The 19,391-nt window shown below is 35.4% G+C and overlaps 1 protein-coding gene across 1 annotated transcript in view; it reads left to right on the top strand.

Annotated features, from left to right (window-relative positions):
• The window catches only part of LOC145249496 (putative ATP-dependent RNA helicase DDX49), a 619,310-nt gene that overhangs the window by 587,791 nt on the left and 12,128 nt on the right, over nt 1-19,391 (top strand). Inside the window, exon 11 of the mRNA XM_080111104.1 lies at nt 4,384-4,455. Coding sequence (XP_079967230.1) covers nt 4,384-4,455 — 72 coding nt within the window. The remainder of the gene's footprint in view (nt 1-4,383; nt 4,456-19,391) is intronic.

Below are 19,391 nucleotides of genomic sequence, written 5' to 3'. Positions count from 1 at the left end.
CACGTGTGGGTTTAAAGGTATAAGAATCGATATTAAAGCTCTTGGAAGCATCGTTAAAAATTTAAAAACGTTGAATAAACAGATAAAATTGTGTTTAGAACACATTAAAGATGCAAAATATTTTATTGAAAAGGAAGAAGAAAAAATAAAATACAAAGATTCTTAAATCTCTGAGATAATAAAGCAAAAAGGTCTCTTTAATAAATGTACTAACAAGTGGCTGGCACTCCACTTCTGTTGCTCAGAGAGGTAAAACTCTGATACTAAAACCAGTTGACACAGTAGCTTACTCTTGCTTGTCGCCTTTTATATGGCTGTCGAATTCTAGAGAGTGGTATAGGTGTTGTATAAGCTTATGTCACTTAAATCCCTCTATGCACAAATGTCTCTCGACGGACATCTCGCTTGTCATCAGATTTTTTATTCCATCTACTGAAAATCTTGTAGCCATGGATGGATGAGTGATGATGTATACTGAGGGAGCAAGCATCTGTCATGCGTAGTGAAGTTACTCCTTTTATCTGCCACCGATCTTTCTAGTCAGAACTCAAGAATCTTTTTGTCAAACTTGAGAGTTTTTCTGCCAAATTCTGGAATCTGTAAGGACCTGCAACATAACAGGTAATATACTAGGTAAAAGTTAGAGTCTAAGTGACATTCTCTTGGAGTTGAAGGTTCAATCATCAGTACAGACGATATTAAGGATGCACGAATTGTGAATTTTTTTATAGACTTTTACCCGGTCATAGCGCACGAAATGAGAGCATGCAAACCCTATTCGACAAAAGTACTCCAGAGTTTGATAGAAAAATTCCTAAGTTCTTCAGAAGAAGGTTGGAGGTTACATTGGCTGAAATCTTTTGAAAATAACACGCAAGATTAAGACAGTATTTGGAATTTTATAAATCTTTCTAGGTATTAAGTTCTTTTATTTAGAGGGGGTAGCATAGTATTCTGTTGTCATGAGAATGTCCTCCCCAGTATTATTTCCTTATTCGAGGTTATTTTTTTTGGGGGGGGCAGTGTTGTATATATTCATTAGTTATTTATATTAGTAAAAATATACAACCATAAGGGGAATATTTTTCTAGTTTCTGTATAATTATTTAAAATCCGACGCAAGTATAGCCTTGTCAAAAATGCTAAAAAAGACTACATTCACAAAATTTGGCCCAAAAACGTCACTGCTTCCGAAATGGGAGATCTATTTATTAGAACGTTGTATTAGAAACGGAGCACCCCTTAAAAATGTTAAATATTGAAGTCTTTTTTTTTTTTTTTTTTTTTTTTTTGACAGTCTGGTAGATTAGTGACCGTTCGATAATAATCTGATGAAAAAAATGTAAAAAAGATTAAAATAAAAAATTACAAGAGGGTACTGCTTCCATACGTGCGCCAAACATCCTTTTTATATTTAAAATATTAATGATGTTATTGAAGTACAATATATAAGAAAGTCAACATAATATTCATTATTGCTTGGCAATATTTTTCTTTATTTAAAAAAAAGTTGCTTGTGCTAGATTTAATGCAACAATTTAAGGGGGAAAAAAAACGTTTTGATAATGATTTTTCTTTATAAATTGCTAAAAGCAATCCGCCATCTTGAACTCCCATTAGCTAAGTTCCCCCCCCCTTTTTTTTTAAATTTTTAACTTTTAAGTTTTAAACATCTGGGGAAAACAAATATTGGATATGCAAATTACTCTTAATAGTGAATCTGTCCTTGCAATTATTTTGATATATTTGTGTCGGTAACTAAGTTGGTAACTATTTTATTTTTTATTAAAATTAAAAAGATTTAATAATAAAAAAAAGAAAAATAATTTAAAAAAAAAAAAAGAACAACCAATTAACCAATAATGTAGCCCCTCTTGTTTACAACGTTTTCCCAACATTCAGTCGGATTTTTAATACTTCGTTCATAGAAATGAAAACGCAAAATATAAAGTTAAAAGCCAAAATGAAGTGGTCGAAAATGTTCGATTTTCTGAACTGGATATTTCATTTTAATGATCTGAAAATTAACAGAAATTAACTAAAGACAGATTACGAATCATTGCTCTAGAAAATTCAAGATATATTTACATATCTTGATTGTCTTGATAAATTGTAAAACGTCTATGAGAAATAACGAATCTTTATTGAAATCTGCTTTCCTCTTGTGGGTGTCTTTCTATTAATATATACACATATATATATTAGCGATGAGGCGATTCCAATATTTTTCCCGATTTCGATTGTTTATATATCTCTAAATATTTAACTATAGAGTTATTTTTTTTCCGATTACCATAAAAACACGTGTTACATGTGGAGAAATTTTCCTAAACTTAAAAATACACCAGTGGAGAAGATGATCTATCGATTTTAGTTTTACTGGTGGTTAAAAATTAATAAATATTTATCATTTTATCATTATTACCAGCAGTGGACGATTTTGCTTTAAACAAAATCAAATAAAAAGACAATTAAAAGAATCGTTTTGCCATCAGAAATGGGGCACAAATTTTTCCAATTCTGATACCCCCAAATGTTCCGATTTTTACGATTCCCAATTTCAATTACTCGCCTCAACACTTAAATATGAAGTTATTTCTTCTTGCAGTTTTTCGTTTTTGCCAGTATATAGTTATTCAGTCGAAAATTATGTGCTTTTGAAAGAAACATTGTTTATTTTTCAAAAGACTTTTTGTATTCCTACACGTCAACACACAGGAAATAAATACAGAAAAGATATAAACATTTATATATTTTTCATATTGATTTTTTGTTCGTACTTATTTAAATATATATATATAAAAGTGAAAGTGTCTGTCTACATTTCCCTACACAATAACTCTGTCAGTTTTCAGTCTCAGACTCGAAATTTGATATACAGGGTACTGAAATTTTGGAAAATCTTTGTAATCCGTTTTCGGCCAGGAATTTGGCTGTAAAGGGGTCAAAGTTCAACGATTTGACCTTTGAGAACTCCACCAAACTCATCCGCCAATTTTGGGTATAAACACTTGAAATTTTAGATATAGGTTCCTTGGACATGGATTTAACTTAATAACTTGATTTGAGCCAAAAACAATAAATGTGAAGCGGTCATAATAGGGGTCAAAGTTTTTTCAAATTTGACCTCTGTGGTCTCTACCAAATTACGTGTGGTGGTTTTTCTTTTTGTTCAGAAAAAATGATTAAAAGAATTTGGGGCACCAGTTTCACTAAAATTGTAAAACTAATCAGCAGAGGTCTCCAAAATACAACCTGTAGACCAGATCCGGCCCACCAAGATCTGTAATCCGGCCCACCAAGATCTTTAATCCAGCCCACCAAGATCTGTAATCCAGCCCACCAAGATCTGTAATCCGGCCCACCAAGATCTGTAATCCGGCCCACCAAGATCTGTAATCCAGCCCACCAAGATCTGTAATCCAGCCCACCAAGTTCTTTAATCCAGCCCACCAAGATCTGTAATCCGGCCCACCAAGATCTTTAATCCAGCCCACCAAGATCTGTAATCCAGCCCACCAAGATCTGTAATCCAGCCCACCAAGATCTGTAATCCGGCCCACCAAGATCTGTAATCCGGCCCACCAAGATCTGTAATCCAGCCCACTAAGGTCTTTGATCTGACCCACCATGGTTCTATGGAAAACGTAAAAAATATTCAGGAAAAATTTTCTTCAAATGGAAAAAGTTTTTCAAATGGAAAAATTTTCTTCAAATGGAAAAATTTTCTTCAAATGGAAATGTGTTAATAAAGTGTTTTTTGTTTTTGTTCTGAAAACAAAAAAGTAAAAGAGTCAGGTTTTGGAGCACCAGGTTCACTAAAAATGCAAAACTGCATTAAACACGTCCTTTTGTTAGGTATGCCACATCTTTTTCTTCATCTTGACTTTCCACCGTCGGCCATCATTTTTACTTTTTTTTTTTCTGACGATGCACACTGCATCCGAAACGTTTCTCTTTTTGAAAAAGAACAACAAAAAAAAGGTTGAGATTTACTTAATAAATTTGATAAACAATTGCAGTAGCACATTTGTGACGGAACCCCCCTCTCCTCACCCCCTCCCGCATATGATTATGCCAGAAATGCAGCAATTTCATGCTTTTCAATTAACTAAATAATACTAAATAATATTAACGAAAGGATTTTCAAATGTTAATTTTTTTAGGCGCAAATGGTCTGTTAATCCATTTTTTTGGTCAATTTATTTTAAAATTTTTGCTTTGCAAAAATCAGCCATATGTCCTCCTCCCCATTCGAAAAGTTAGAGCAATGTATTATTTACTCTAACTGTCGAACCTGTCTGTGAAATGTTTCTTTGCTTTAAATTTTTTTAATATTTTTTCATTCAACTTTGGAAAAAAATTTTTCATAATTATTTTAAGGTTCTGGATGAAAGAGACTTCGGAGAATATAAGAAAATTCACAAACGGAAACGGGCTATTTTGGAAGGACGGGTAAGTTTCTTTCACTTTATTTATTTTTATTTTTTTATTTTTTTACTTCAACCTGACAAGGCACATGATATTTTTTCACATTACATTTAAATTTCTGCATGTTGTACAATATAATCGCATTAACACCATAGTTCTCAACAAATCAACAGTTAAGCAACGATGGGCCCGAACAGTACCAGATGGGTAACCATTTGGGAATGCTAGGCGCTTTTTCCATGATATATATTAGTGATGCCTATTTACCGATGCCAAATCGATTCTTTTAGTCGTCTTTTTTATTTGATTTTGTTTAAAGTAAAATCTTCCATTGCTGGTAATAATGATAAAATAATAAATATTTATTGGTTTTAAAATACCAGTAAAGCTAAAATCGATAGATCATCCTCCACAAGTGTAATTTTGACGTATAGGAAAATATCTGCGTATTTAATGTGTTTTTACGAAAATCAGAGGGAATAACAATTTTATAGTTAAATAATTAGAGATTTATAAACAATCGGAATCAGTAATTGTATCGGAATCAATTATTTAGCGCGGAATTGATAATTGTATTGAAATCAGGGGAAAATATTGGAATCGTCCCATCACTAATATATATATATATACAGTGATGATCATATTTATTGGCACGGTAAAATAAAAGTTAAATTTTGTCCTAATAAATTCTAAAAAAGGGATTAAATTAAAGAAAATAACAAAGTATATTATGTATTTTTAACTGGCCTTTCCGATGCAGCAATCGGATTTTAGAAAAAATAAATAACAAAGGAACAACAAACATAATTGCAAAAAACCCTTGTTCAAAATTATTGGCACGATTTATTTAATAATCAATTGTATAGCCTTTGGCCTTGATTACCTTCCTCAGTCGCTTTTCATAGTTTACAACCAAGTTGTTGCACTCTTCAGTAGTAATTTTAGCCCACTCTTCCTGACAATAATCCTCCAATTGAATAAGATTCTTAGGCTTCCTTTGCATTACCCTCAATTTTAATGTTCTCCATAAATTTTCAATTGGATTAAGGTCTGGGCTTTGTGATGGCCACTCCAAAACATTAATATGATTGTCCTCAAGCCATTTCTTAGTCAGTTTAGCCGAATGCTTTGGGTCATTATCTTGCATGAACCACCAACGACGACCAAGTGAGAGCTCTTTAGCAGAGTCTTTCAGGTTTTCATCCAATATTTTAACATAATCTTCCTTTTTTATGCTACCTGTGACCTTAACAAGTCGCCCTGGTCCAGAGGCAGCAAAGGATCCCAAAAACATCAAACTGCCTCCACCGTGCTTCACTGTGGGTATGGTGTTCTTAGGCAGGAAAGCTTCGCCAGATTTTCTGTAAATATAAGACACTTTATTATGGCCAAATAACTCTATTTTCGTTTCGTCAGTCCATAGAACACGTTTCCAGAATGCAACATCTTTATCAATATGACGTTTTGCAAAGGCTAGCCTTGCTTTCAGGTGCATAGGCTTCAATAAGGGAGTCTTTCTCGGACGACATGCTTTTAAACCAGCTCTCTTCAAAACTCTACCAACTGTATGTCGAGATACATTCACTCCAGAGGTGCTCTGTTCATCAACAATCTCCCAACAGAGATCCTTGGGTTTTGTTTTACTTGTCGAACAATTTTCCGTTCATCTCTTGGGGAAAGAATCCTTTTTCTCCCTCTACCCTCTAAACTCATAACGTGGCCTTGCGATTTGAACTTGTTTATTATGGCTCTAACAGTGGATTTGGGAAGGTTTAGCTTCTTTGAAATCTTATCATAGCCCTCCCCATTGGTATGGCATGCTACAACAAGCTTCCTGACGTCTTCGCTGTGTTCCTTAGTTTTAACCATGGCGATTGAAAATTATAATTTAGTCACTTATAATAGTTTAAATAAATCGCTATCTAAAAATTATCTGAAAAAAATTATTCACTGAATTAGCGTTAAACAAGCATAATATGGCTATAAAAAAGTTCAGAAAGCACGTAAACCGGAAATTGATTGATATTATACTGATACTAAAAGAAAAACAAAGCCGTGCCAATAATTTTGAACAAGGGTTTTTTGCAATTATGTTTGTTGTTCCTTTGTTATTTATTTTTTCTAAAATCCGATTGCTGCATCGGAAAGGCCAGTTAAAAATACATAATATACTTTGTTATTTTCTTTAATTTAATCCCTTTTTTAGAATTTATTAGACAAAATTTAACTTTTATTTTACCGTGCCAATAAATATGATCATCACTGTATATATATATATATATATATATATATATATACGACTGGTGACCGCTTGTAAATAAGATATTCCCTGTAAACTTCTTCCCATGGAGAAAGCTGGCTAATACAACACCAGGTATTACCGGTTTGTGTATTTCTTCATCGCATTGGCAACATTTCTTAAGGCGTATATTTTCTATTGACCAATGAAGATTATAGAAATACTTGCATTATTTTGATTATACAAGCAAACTGTCCAGATCTTACACAATGTTTTAGCCGATGTGACCTCTGACCTTCTTCAGGTGTCTCTTATCGAACTCTGGAATCTTTCAGTCAAAGTCTAGAAAGCTTTTTTGCCGAGAAGTTCTACAGTAAAGGGGTGGGATTTTGCTACTTTTTTGTTTTGTCGGGGGTATTTATCTGTTATACTTTGATCACCACAGTATTTTACTTGGCATATCAGGATGTCTGTAAAACATAGCAACACTGAATTCATTTTTACGGCAAACTTGTACTTGGAACAAAATGGAAAAACGCATAAATGTCCATATTATTTGTATTTTTCAATCTACTGTTCTCATCTTGGGTGATAGTTTCACAGCGTTTCGATCGATGTAACCTCTGACTTTCAGGTGTATCTTTTATTTTTTATTTTTTACACAGGAATAACCACTTATCAAGGCTTGGAGACCACTCAAGGATAAGGGTTAATGGGTATACATTAGTCAATGTGATTATAGTATAGTAAACATAAGTAGTGGGAATTTTGTAAATTGGATTACTTAGGGGGGGGCGATTCATCAAGAACTTGTTTACGTTGGACTTGAAGACAATCAGATTGTAGTCAACTGGAAAGCAGGCAATCGGAAGAGAGTTCCACAAGCATGCAGTTCTAAGAAAGAAGCTTTGTTCATGGAATCAACATTTAGGTTTAGGCACAGATAAAGAGTGTGGAAAATTATTGATAGTGATTTTGGCTAGACGAGTGTTTTTCGTGAAAGTTTGGAGAGGAGGGACCATAATTTGGGAATCTGCACGAAATTATAAATAGAATATTATATTTAATTCACTGGAATAGCATCTTGTGCTCCGCCAGGACTCATGGCATAGTGAGTTAAGTACTTGGTAAAATTCAGTTGTATTTTATACTTGTTTGGAGGTTTAAGGTTTAATCTTCGGTGCGAGCGACACTCAAATTATAAGTGCAAATTAGTTAGAATTTCTACTCACTCCTTCCTGTTGAGACAAGAGCATGCAACCTCTTTTTGAGAAATACTGGGTGGGGGGCAGAGCAACTTTCTTATTTGGAATAATAATATTTGGAAAATAAACAAGTCGCTCTGCCCCCACCCTGTACCATGGCGATTTCTAAGTTTGACAAGATACATCTGAAAAATCCAAATCATACAAATTATCAAAAATTTCAGAAACATAAATACAAGCTTGAATGATAACATTGTCGCTTTAGAAAAGATGACATTATTCCATTTCCATTTGATGAAAACCAGTTTTCTATTTTGTTGCAAACCTTCTACTAGTTGGCTAGTTGTGTACAAATCTCAATAGTGATAGGGGCTTTTTATCATGTCTGAAAGTGACAGTGTTCAATGAGCAACTGATGCTCGCTACCGATCCAAGTTATGACAACAGGACCATTGCCAGCGCTCTCAAAATGCAAATCCAGACAGTTCCATGTTTGAGAGTACAGCTCAAAAAAGTTTCCAGTCGGGTTATGGTCTTTGGTGTGGTTTCAAGTGAGGGCCACATCATGTCACCTCACATCTTCGAAGTCAGCTTGAAAGTCAACATCAAAGTGTACCCTGATGTGCAGAAGAGTGATGATTCCTTGGTGCAATCAGGTGACCACTGGCAGACCCTTGGTGTGGCAGCAGGACTCTGCACTGGCCCATAAGCCCAAAGAGACTCAGGCTTGGCTTCAGAAGGAGTGGTACAACTTTGTACCCTACCTTCACTGGTCCCTCTCCTTCTCCTCAAACCTGAACCCACTGGACCTATTCTGTTTGGCCATACATCGAGAACATCACCAACATGACCTCCCACAAACTAAAGCCAGCCTGATTGCCGCCATCTGCAGAATATTCACCAAACTCTCGCGGGCGCTTGTAGAAAAGCCATGCTCCCAGTTCTGGACCAGTATTGAGGTGGTGACTGAGGTTTAAGATGGTTACATTGAATAGATGTCAGCTCTACTACATAATCAAGTTACCTGAATTGTTTTTTTTTTGTTTTGTTTTTTTTTTCAATAAATTTTTAAAATAAAGCTGTACTGTTTTATTTAGGGTGACAAATTTATCGTTCCACCCTGTAAATAGGACGATGCAACTAGTGTTGGATTCAACTGATTGGCATCATTTGGATTGGATCTTGTTTTTAGAATTTCGGATTGGTAGTAGCATACAGACAGAGGTGTTGTTAGAAAAATGTTTCTTGAAAAAGTACAACAGACACTAGCGAAGCCCACATCTGACAAAGTGACCCTTGATTAGTGTACAATAGCATTTTTCACGAGAACAAAGAGGGTGAAAAAAAAAAAGGGAGGTAACTGGGCGAATTCTTTGATGTTCTTGTCTGATGTTCGTCTTGCTTTCGGCATGGAATGAGAAACAGCAGATGACGCTAATGATGAAATGCACAGCAGCCGCTTTCCATCATCATCACTTCCAACATCACTCATCACGTCTATATTTTGTCTCTTTTTGTCACTTTGTATCTTTCTCTCTCTCTCTCTCCCTCCATCCCTCCAAAGATTTACAATTTGAACTAATCACCATGTCGTATCCCACGGAGTTTTATACCACTAGTATCATGCTATCTAGAAACAGAGTTTATTTTTAGATATCCTATAAACTTCTTCTTTACATATAAGTATTATTTAAAAAAAAAAAAAAAAAAATCAACGTTTAAATTAATGAACATTGCAACGGTTCCCTTATTTAGACAATTCCAATTATGATAGGAAATGACAGCAAATAAAAAGTTGTATGACAGTCTCGCAATGTTCAGAGATTTTAAAATTCAGTGAGACTCGGGTAATACAAGTTACACTTGGAAAAAATATATTTCAGATTTTTTTTTTTTTTTACACAGGAATCATTATTATCGAGGCCCGAAGGCCACTCGAGGATAAGGGTTAATGGGTTTACATTAGTCAATGTGATTATAGCATAGTAAACATAAGTTCCGTCTGCCTGCTTCCCTCCGGACTACAACTTGGATGTCTTCAAGTCCAATGTTAACAAATTCCTAATGAACCGCCCCCTTAATTAAACACTTCATCAAATCTCCACACTAACGTAATGTACTTGCAATAACCCTTATCCCTGAGTAGTGGAAATGTTGTAAATGGGAAACCAAAAATTATTTATAAAAAAAAATAGATGACTTGCGTTCTTTCAGCTCTAAGCGAAACCAAAACTTATGAAGAATTCTTGGTAAAATTATTTATTACAAGAAATCGAAGGTTATAACAATTAAACGACAGTCACTCGAAAGAAAAAAGATATAAATGTGGCACAGAAAATATCACATGCTATCATATTAATATATAGAATAACATTACTATCAAAAAACTATTATATATATATATATATATATATATATATATATATATATCAGAAATTAGGCTAAAAATTACAAATAAAAAATGTATGTAAATAAAACAATAGATGTATGTGTGTGTAAATATTTAACCGATAAACTGCTAAACTACTGGTCACATAACACTGAAACTAACAGGAAATAGTAATCATTTACCAAGGATGGTTTATAATGAGTAAAATGTTTGTTTGGGTGGATGGATGAATAACACGTACAGAAATATGTTGTGATGGCACCCAATTTATTTTGATTAAATCTTTTGAAATCAGTACTATATATTGGGTAGAAAATAATATTCAATAAAAAATTGGCTCTGCAATAATAAATACGTAATCTGCATGACATAAAATATATAAAAGTATATTTTAAGGCCAAGCGCCCCCCCCTCATGGCTAGTAATAATGATATTACTATAAAAAACAATTGCACATATATAAGAAAATAAGACAATAAAAATTACAAATGAATGATTCAAAATATTAATTATAAACTGATCATTAAATAGGTGTACACTTAGATGTGTTTGACTGATTGGTATATGGTATTTCAAAATATTTTGTTGTGTTAAAATAAACCTTAACCATTTTTACTCAATATATATATATATATATATATATATATATAGTCTTTGAAGTTTTCAACCTTTAAAACTATACAAAAAAATATTTTTTATCATTCGTTAGAAAACCATCTAGTCAGTAAGTTATTTAATCACCTGCAATCACTGCATCAGCTCGCTCTCGAATTTACTATAGTACCTATAATTTATTTTTGAAGGGATCATCAGTTGAAACACTGTTTTGGGGATTTAAAAACAAAACAGTATATTACATCATGGCTCCCCAGCAGTGTTGATCAAACACCACCACCCTTAATCTTAGGAAGAAGACATATATTAATGTTTATAGTTATTACTTGTATATATATATATATTTTTTATTACATAAAATATAAATATATAAACAAGGCACATTGCCACTTTGATGTAGGGGTCTACAAATAGGGACACAGGCTACAGGGGTACTAGTTGGGGAGTTGGGCAGCAAGATGTCGGTTTACGTTACACTTGAACTTCTGCATGTCAATACTGTTGGGGAAGCAGGAACCTGGAAGGGAATTCCAAAGTCTAGCGGTTCTGGAGAAAAAACTACTGAAGTAGAAGGCTCTCTTACATCTAGGGATCTCAACTGTGAAGGGTGGGATTTTGCTGCTTGTCGGGTTTGTCGGGGGTATTTACGTAGAGGGGGTATGAGTGCTTGCAGTTCTTTGGAACATTCACCATTGAAGTACTTGTAGAACAGGCAGGGGGATGCTACATTCCGTTGATGGGACAGAGGCTGAAGCTTGGATGACAGTTCAGGACCTATTAGATTGGCGACTCTCTTTTGAATCTTGTCTAGGAGTGAGACTAGTAGCAGATGCACCGGCCCAAATATGACAACAATACACCATACATGGGCGAATGGTGGCCTTATAGAGGTACCGAATACTTTCAAGCATTAGTAGTTTTCTAGCACAATAGAGAGAACCTACCTTTTTCGCTGCGGTCCTGACAATGCTCTCAATGTAATTGTTCCAACTCATGAACGTTAGGCCGAGGAGTTTAAAAGATGTGCTTTCAGATAAAGTGTCTTTGGCCATTGCTATTGGTGGTAGAGAAGGTTTCTTGTAGTTATGGAAGGAAACAAGTTTAGTCTTGGTAGCATTGAATATGACCATCCATTTTTGTCCCCATTCCACAACAGATTGGAGGTCTTTCTCTAGTGTTTCTGCCATTTCTTTAGATATGTGTTCATTTGTTTTCCTGTCGTATCTGTTATAGAGCGTGGTGTCATCAGCATATATACCCATCCCACAGACAATTATATATTGTTTATAATTAATGGTTTCCATATCATATTAAATTCTGTACTAGTTATTGGTTATTCCCTAGACAATCATAGTGTCAATTAAACTAATTAAAATTAACAATAAATAATTCAAGTCATAGAGGATTAATTAAGAAATAGTGGTTGATATTATTCCAAACTTATGAAGTGTGAATAAGAAATTTTGCCACATTTTCTCTGCTCTTTAATAACTTGAATAATTCAAGAATTTTCTGACCACAACCCTACCCCCACTCCTTACTCAACTATGAATGGAACGAATCCACAGTTCCATTAGAACATGTCTGTAGCTAATAATTATTTTTCTATTACACCATGTGAACAATGGCATCTTGGTTACCCGGTCTTGTTCAGTTTTCAAATTTCTGAACTTTGAGAGCCGACAGTCATATGGCTTTTATTAGTCATTATTTCCTTTCATAATTGGAATCGGATAAAGGACGGAACCGATTTGATTGCTATTTAAACATTAAGCTGATCTTTCAGTTTCGGGTTCATTAAATGTTCACTGTGTTACCGAAACTGTACTAACAATTTGAGGCATAGTGCATCCAACAGTTTGTGAAGATGCAGCAATGACCGACATGTGGAGTGGCATGTGTTGGACGGCATTTGTGAAGATGGCTGGTATGTCGGGTGAAAGTTGGAGATGTGTCTTCACTAGAAGAGGCCACACACGTAAGAAAACAGAAAAAGTTGTATGTTTTTTCTTTTCAGCAAAATATTTCTATTGATGCAAAGTTAGATATACATAAGTTTAGTGGCGTACCATGGACTGCATGCAGGTTTTCTGTACCATGTATACATTTAGCCTTAAGAACAAAACAATGTTTCATTCATAAAATTAATATACGAAAGTATAGATTTATGCGTAAACTTTAAGTATTTACTTCAAAAGTGCTCAATACGTAGGTAGAGCTAGTTAGTAATTTATAAAATATATATGGCGATTAAGCTACACTGAATATTCGGCGTTTCATCCACTATAGGATTCGTCAGCTTATGCGCGAATTCTGTGGTTGTTTCTCGTTTTTATATATGTTGAGGATTTTAGTTAGCCAGTCAGCTTTCTAGTATCCACCGCGCCCCTTCCTATCAGCCAATGGGCATGCATTTTATCGAACAAAGGATCTGTTTTAGAACTAGTTTAGTGGTTTAAGGCAGACGATTTTCCTCATTTTGTCAAATCTGTTTATCCTTAACATAATGTAAACAATCCGTGCATGTGCAGTCATCAAACAGTAAACAGACAAAAATCCAAAGATTCCTACGGACCAATTTCTTAATTTTGACCCCCCTTAGCAGCCATTTTTTCCAGAAGAAACCCGATTAAAAAGTTTGCCACATGTCTGAATACACTATATACCAAATTCCAAGTCTGTAGATAAAAAATTTGTTGAGAATTTCATATATATATATATATATATGTTTCTATTACCGTTTTTTTAGTCTGTTTAGTTATATAAAGTTATATATATATATATATATATATATATATATGCAAAGTTAGGTATGCATAAGTTTAGTGGAGTACCATGGACTATATATATATATATATAGTTTAATGTACCACATATACGGTGGGCGTGCAATAAGTAATGCCCCTGACCCACTTCCCATAGCAGTAGAGCAACGAAACTTGCCACAGTTATTAGTCTTTTTCTACATAGGAACCACCCAAACTTATGCATTTCTCCCACCGTTTGATGCAGCTCTGGAGACCGTTTTTGTAGAACACCCCAGGTTGGTCCTCCAACCACGACGTGACTTCAGAAATCAAGGCTGCATCATCTGAGAAACGCTTCTCTTTCAAAAACAACTTCATGGTTGGGAAGAGGTGAAAGTCAGAGAGTGCAAGGTCAGGAGAGTAGGGAGGATGGGAAGGATTTCATAATCACACGCCCATGCTTCTGATCTGGCGACATGCGAGTTGTGGACCGGAGGGTACCTTTGCTGATCTTGCCCTGCCTCTTGATTTTGATAGCGTCCCTTAATTTCCTCAAACGTGAAGCATAATAGGCTCCTGTAATTGTGGTACCCTTTGCCAGGAAATCTGTCATCACTACTCCCTCCTGGTCCCAAAAGACTGTGAGCATGACCTTGCCAGCGGAGGGCTGCACCCTTGCCTTCTTTGGAGGTGATGAGTCCAAGTGCTTCCACTGCATTGACTGGGCTTTGGTCTCTGGATCATAGTAATGGACCCAGTTTTCATCCTGTGCAATCAGTCTTTTGAAAAACTTTGACTCATCTTCTTGGCACATCTCCAAATTCATCCTCGAGCACTCGACGCGTTCTTGCTTCTGGAATGGTGTGAGCAACCTGGGAATCCATCTGGCAGACACCTTATGCATATGCAAATGGTCATGAATGATAGTTTCCACAGACCCTTTACTAATCTTGACATCTTGGGCTATTTGGCGAATAGTAATACGCTGATCTTCCAAAATGGCAGTCTCAACTTGACGGACAGATGCCTCATCAATGGCAGAAGGGGGTGACCAGGTCTGGGAGCTGTTTCCACAGACTTCCGGCCATGTTTGAATTCACGATGCCAGCATTTTACAAGCTCATATGATGGGGCATTATCACCATAAGTTTCTTTCATTTCATCAAAAGTCTCCTGTGGTGTGCGTCCTTTCAAATACAAAAATCGGATCACTGCTCGACATTCCACAGGCTCCATTTCACACCTGACTCAGTTCAAACACCTGTAAAACAGAAACCACAATTAGTCCAGAGCTGTAATTTGCCACATAACCCCTAGAGATATAAATCATTGCACATGCAGAATTTCAGCTAGATCAGACAACTGGAAGTGGGTCAGGGGCATTATTTATTGTACGCCCCTCGTACATTTAGACTTAAGAAGAAAACAATGTTTCACTGTCATTTAATAGGAAGGTAAATGATGTTTTATAGGCGATAATACATATATATATATATATACATATATATATATATATATACTAGCAGGCTGCTCGGCCTTGCCCAGTCATAAAATCTACATAAATATATTTTAATTAATACAGAAACTGAGACATGTTCATGTGAGTATTATGTTTTTTCCTAAACTGTTAACTTCTGGTTAGTAAAAAAAATAAATAAAAAATACTCGAGCTGAGATTAAAACCAAAAAAACTGAAGACAGTGAGTGAAGTATGATAACCATTAGACCAGCTTGACACAACATTTAAAATGTGTTTTCAAATTACTTATTTTTAGCATAAGTAATCTGTAATGTGAATTATTCACGTATGTGCATTCATGAAACAGTTAGCCAACAGACTCCCACGTATCATTCTTTCAATTTTTACCCCTTAGCAGCACTTTTTTTCCAGGCGAAAATGGATTTAAAAGTGTTCCACATATCTGAATATCATATATACAAAATTTCAAGTTTGTGGATTAAAACTTTGTTGAGTATATAATTTGAGAAGTGTCCTCTCCCTCTCTCTCTCTCACACACACATACACACACACTTTTATAGACAGATAATCCTTTAGTAATGTCTTCCATTTTTTTTTTAACACACACCAAGTACAATTGATTAATATTATATTTTCAAGTTTTTCAAATAAGGACCAATGTTTTCATAAGACTTTCTAATCTATTTTTAGGCAAATGATGTTTCACTTTAAGGCTTTAATCCTTTTTTTCTTTTTTTTTTTTGTTGTTCAGCTGGTCTTATAAGGGTACCCAATGTTGCACTAACTTATTACATTCGCATGTATGTGTTACTTTTGGAAGGATTTAGATCTTATATATCTTTTCTGTCCTCGATCTTTGATATGTGGAGTGAGCACGACTCAGAATTGAGAAGTCGTCCATGCCGAAGTTCGCTGCCCATGGTGAGGTTTTAAAGATGTGGTCAGTTATTGAAGACACGTATGTATTAGTAAGAACGTCTGTTGCTCAATATATCCCATTTCTGATTTTGCTGGGTACATGCTGTTGGACTCTCCCATCCAATCTTAACTTCATTCGACCCAGCCTTTGTAATTAAAATAAAGCGGCATTATATTTTTCTCGAAGATCGTAGAGGTTAATCACGCTCAAACCTAAGACACATTCCCTCTGTTTGCAGAGAGGAGGCCTCCTCAACCGAATGTGAATAGTCGCCAATATCATATATGCCTTTTCGATCCTCAGTCGTTGATATGTGGAGTGAGCACAACTTAGAACTGAAAAGTAGTCCATGCCAAAGTTCGCTGCACACGACGGGTTTTTAAGGATATAGTCAGTTATTTAAGACCCATATGTATTGGTAAGAACGTCTGTTGCTCAATATGTCCCACTTCTGATTTTGCTGGGTACGTGCTGTTGGACTCTCCCATCCAATCTTAACTTTGTTCGACCCATCCGGCTTGGTCATTTGCATATGGCTGTTACTGCTACTAATCCAGTGTTAGCAGTTTTGTTACGTTTTATCGTTCATAGAATTCACTTTGCGATTCAATCACCGCAAGCTCATTTACACATATAGAACATAATCCCTTAGTTATGTCTTCTATTTTCTGTAACACTCAGTAAAATTCATTTTATATTTTCAAGTTTTTAGGACTAATGTTCTCGTAAGACTTTCTTATCTTATCTGATATTTCATTTTAATGTTAAACAGACAAGAATATAATGAAATGATCATAATAAAAAAATCTATTTTAATCTTTTCTTTGTTGTTCAGCTGACTTATTTTTTTTTGGCTAGAAAGACATGAGCGCTATTCTTCTTTGGAATAATCTGCAGTGCATTGTGAAGAATTCTAAGATTGGTAAAACCTACACTTGTCACGATGCCAATATTCTTGAAAAAAGTGATACCTTTTGCATCTTTTAATAAATGGTTCAAAAGTCTTATAGTTTTAAAGTTACTTTACATGTAGTGCTAACTCTAACCCGTAAAGAATAAATATCACAAAAGAATATATTCAACCCTTAATATTATTTTATCATGTCAACTAATTCTTAAGGAGTAGATATTATTTTAGAATATATCTCTGATATAGTTTCCGCTAAGTGCTACAATAGAGTCTCACCGCCCACCATAGGAACAGACATTTTATTATCATGATCATTTGTGAACAAAGGATTTTCTTTCTTCTTCTTCTTCTTCTCCCCCCCTCCCGCTCACGATTTAATGCAGGCAATTCTTTATTTAGTTTCATCCTCACGAGGACAATGTTAGACACAAGGTCGAGTTTTAATGTAGGGAAGATCCCGCTCGCCCATATAAGAGCACTTTGTATTCGAATGAAAATAAAACTTGCCTCAGTCTGGAAGTATTTCTCCCTCACTGACCGAGGAGAGAAAATGAAGTGTGGTATGAGTCACATTGAATCTTTCGATAGCTCGGATATCATCACCTGTGTGAGCTACATCTACAAGTGAAACCCAGTAGTCTCTCAACTCGACTGGTTGACCCTGACCGTTGATCAATGATTGTTCTTCTGCTCAGCGACTTTTATGCCCTGTCATTGACTGGTTCTTTAGATCTTCTGCCAAAGCATGCCACTGTCATGCTGCTCCCCAAGGCATCTCCCGAGCCCCATTACCAGTTCAGATTTTGCTCACCATAGGTGGCCCTACCAGATTACCAGAGACTATATTCTCATTCTGCCACAGTTTAGGTCTGAAATATGAGTCTCTTTCATCCGACGGTATAGCATAAGAAGCAATCCTGGACTGTCGCCATGCACTATGGCATGGCGTTGGTATTTGCGAAGATCTGAGGCAGCTAATGGAAGACAGGGAAATCAGGAGAGAGTCACATTGGTCCAGACAAGGAGCCCGACCAAATACACAGATAGTATGAGAAGAGATAGTTTAATAGGAGCTATGGCCCTTTTAGAACTATTTCGGCTAGTATTATTTTATAGATTTCCAACTCTTAATGTCTAGTTTACTTTAGTATTTTAAATGACAAAACCATTCGTTAATTGTTAAAGTTTTACAAGGGGAGATAATCGATTGGTGCTCATAATAAAATATAGAAAGGTACTGAAACGTATGATAAAAATCGCATGATCAACAGAAACACGCCATTTGAGGCGCCCTTATAAAGTGAATATCTGTATATTTGATTTCTTTAGAAGATGAAGTATTTCCTGAAAACTTGATTTGAATATTTCGTTTTATTTACTGTGTTTTCGTCTGAATTTATTTTGTTTAGGGACATGTCGTGATTAGCAACAAAGAGAAAATGTCTACAACTGTCTGTGACATGACAAACACGCATATATTTATCTGGAAAAAATGTCTAAATTGTTAACAAGCAAACCCTGAGGATAGATAAATGGGTTGGGTGGGGGGGGCGCAACAAGAGAATTTAATAAAATGGTTTTCTTTGTAACAATCGTTCAAACTTGTCAACTCTCACACCTATCAATTACCAATCTTTTATGTTCAGAATGACCACAAAAAAAAAAAAAAAATGGAGGGGGAGATAACTCTTAATCAACAAACGCTGCCAGTTATTAATGATATGAAATTGATAATTATATGTGAGAGAAAAAAAACGTCTGTCTTTCTCTATTTCTTTTACTTGGGAATCGCCACTTATCAAGGCTCAAAAGCCACTCGAGGATAAGATTTAATGAATTAATGGTGATAGTGTAGTAACCATTAATGGGTTAGAATTTGATTATTTATGAGGATGGCTTGACAGGAACTTGTTTACATTGGATTTGAACATTTTGTTACGATAGATACAAAAGGCGTATTTGGATTCTGTGTTAGTTGATATTCACTACAAAAAGAAGTGTGCTAGGTAAAAGTTTTAAAACTGTCAAGCATTGACGGCACAGCCATGTTAAAAAGCCGGCCAACATTCATTCATTTATTTTGTACTCGCGAGGGATGCCCGGCGTTGCCCAGGTGTTTGGAGGTGTGGAGGGAGGGTTAAAAAAAAGTAAGTATGAGGATCGAACCCGAACCGTTGAGGCAAAGTTGTAAATTAAAGTGTGAAAAAAAAAAAAAAAACGTGCGACGTTAACCATTGCCGCACCACGAGATCCTACGGGGAAACACGTTTGAATTTATTTAATTACTTGGATTTGGCAGGTGCCCGTTTTAATGAGTTAATGAGGTCAAGTTTGACTGCGGGATAGTATTCATTTACTGCTGAACGCCCCCCCCCCAAGATGTTATAGGCAAAAGACTAACCCACATGCGGTGAGCGACAAATATTGAATATTTATCTTCCCGAAATCGAGAAAA

This window comes from Euprymna scolopes, chromosome 28 (genome assembly GCF_053919585.1).
Source record: "Euprymna scolopes isolate OS-2025 chromosome 28, ASM5391958v1, whole genome shotgun sequence".
Lineage (NCBI taxonomy): Eukaryota > Metazoa > Mollusca > Cephalopoda > Sepiida > Sepiolidae > Euprymna > Euprymna scolopes.
Note: the sequence above shows the minus strand (reverse complement) of the source record. Positions and strands in the feature narration are given on the sequence as shown.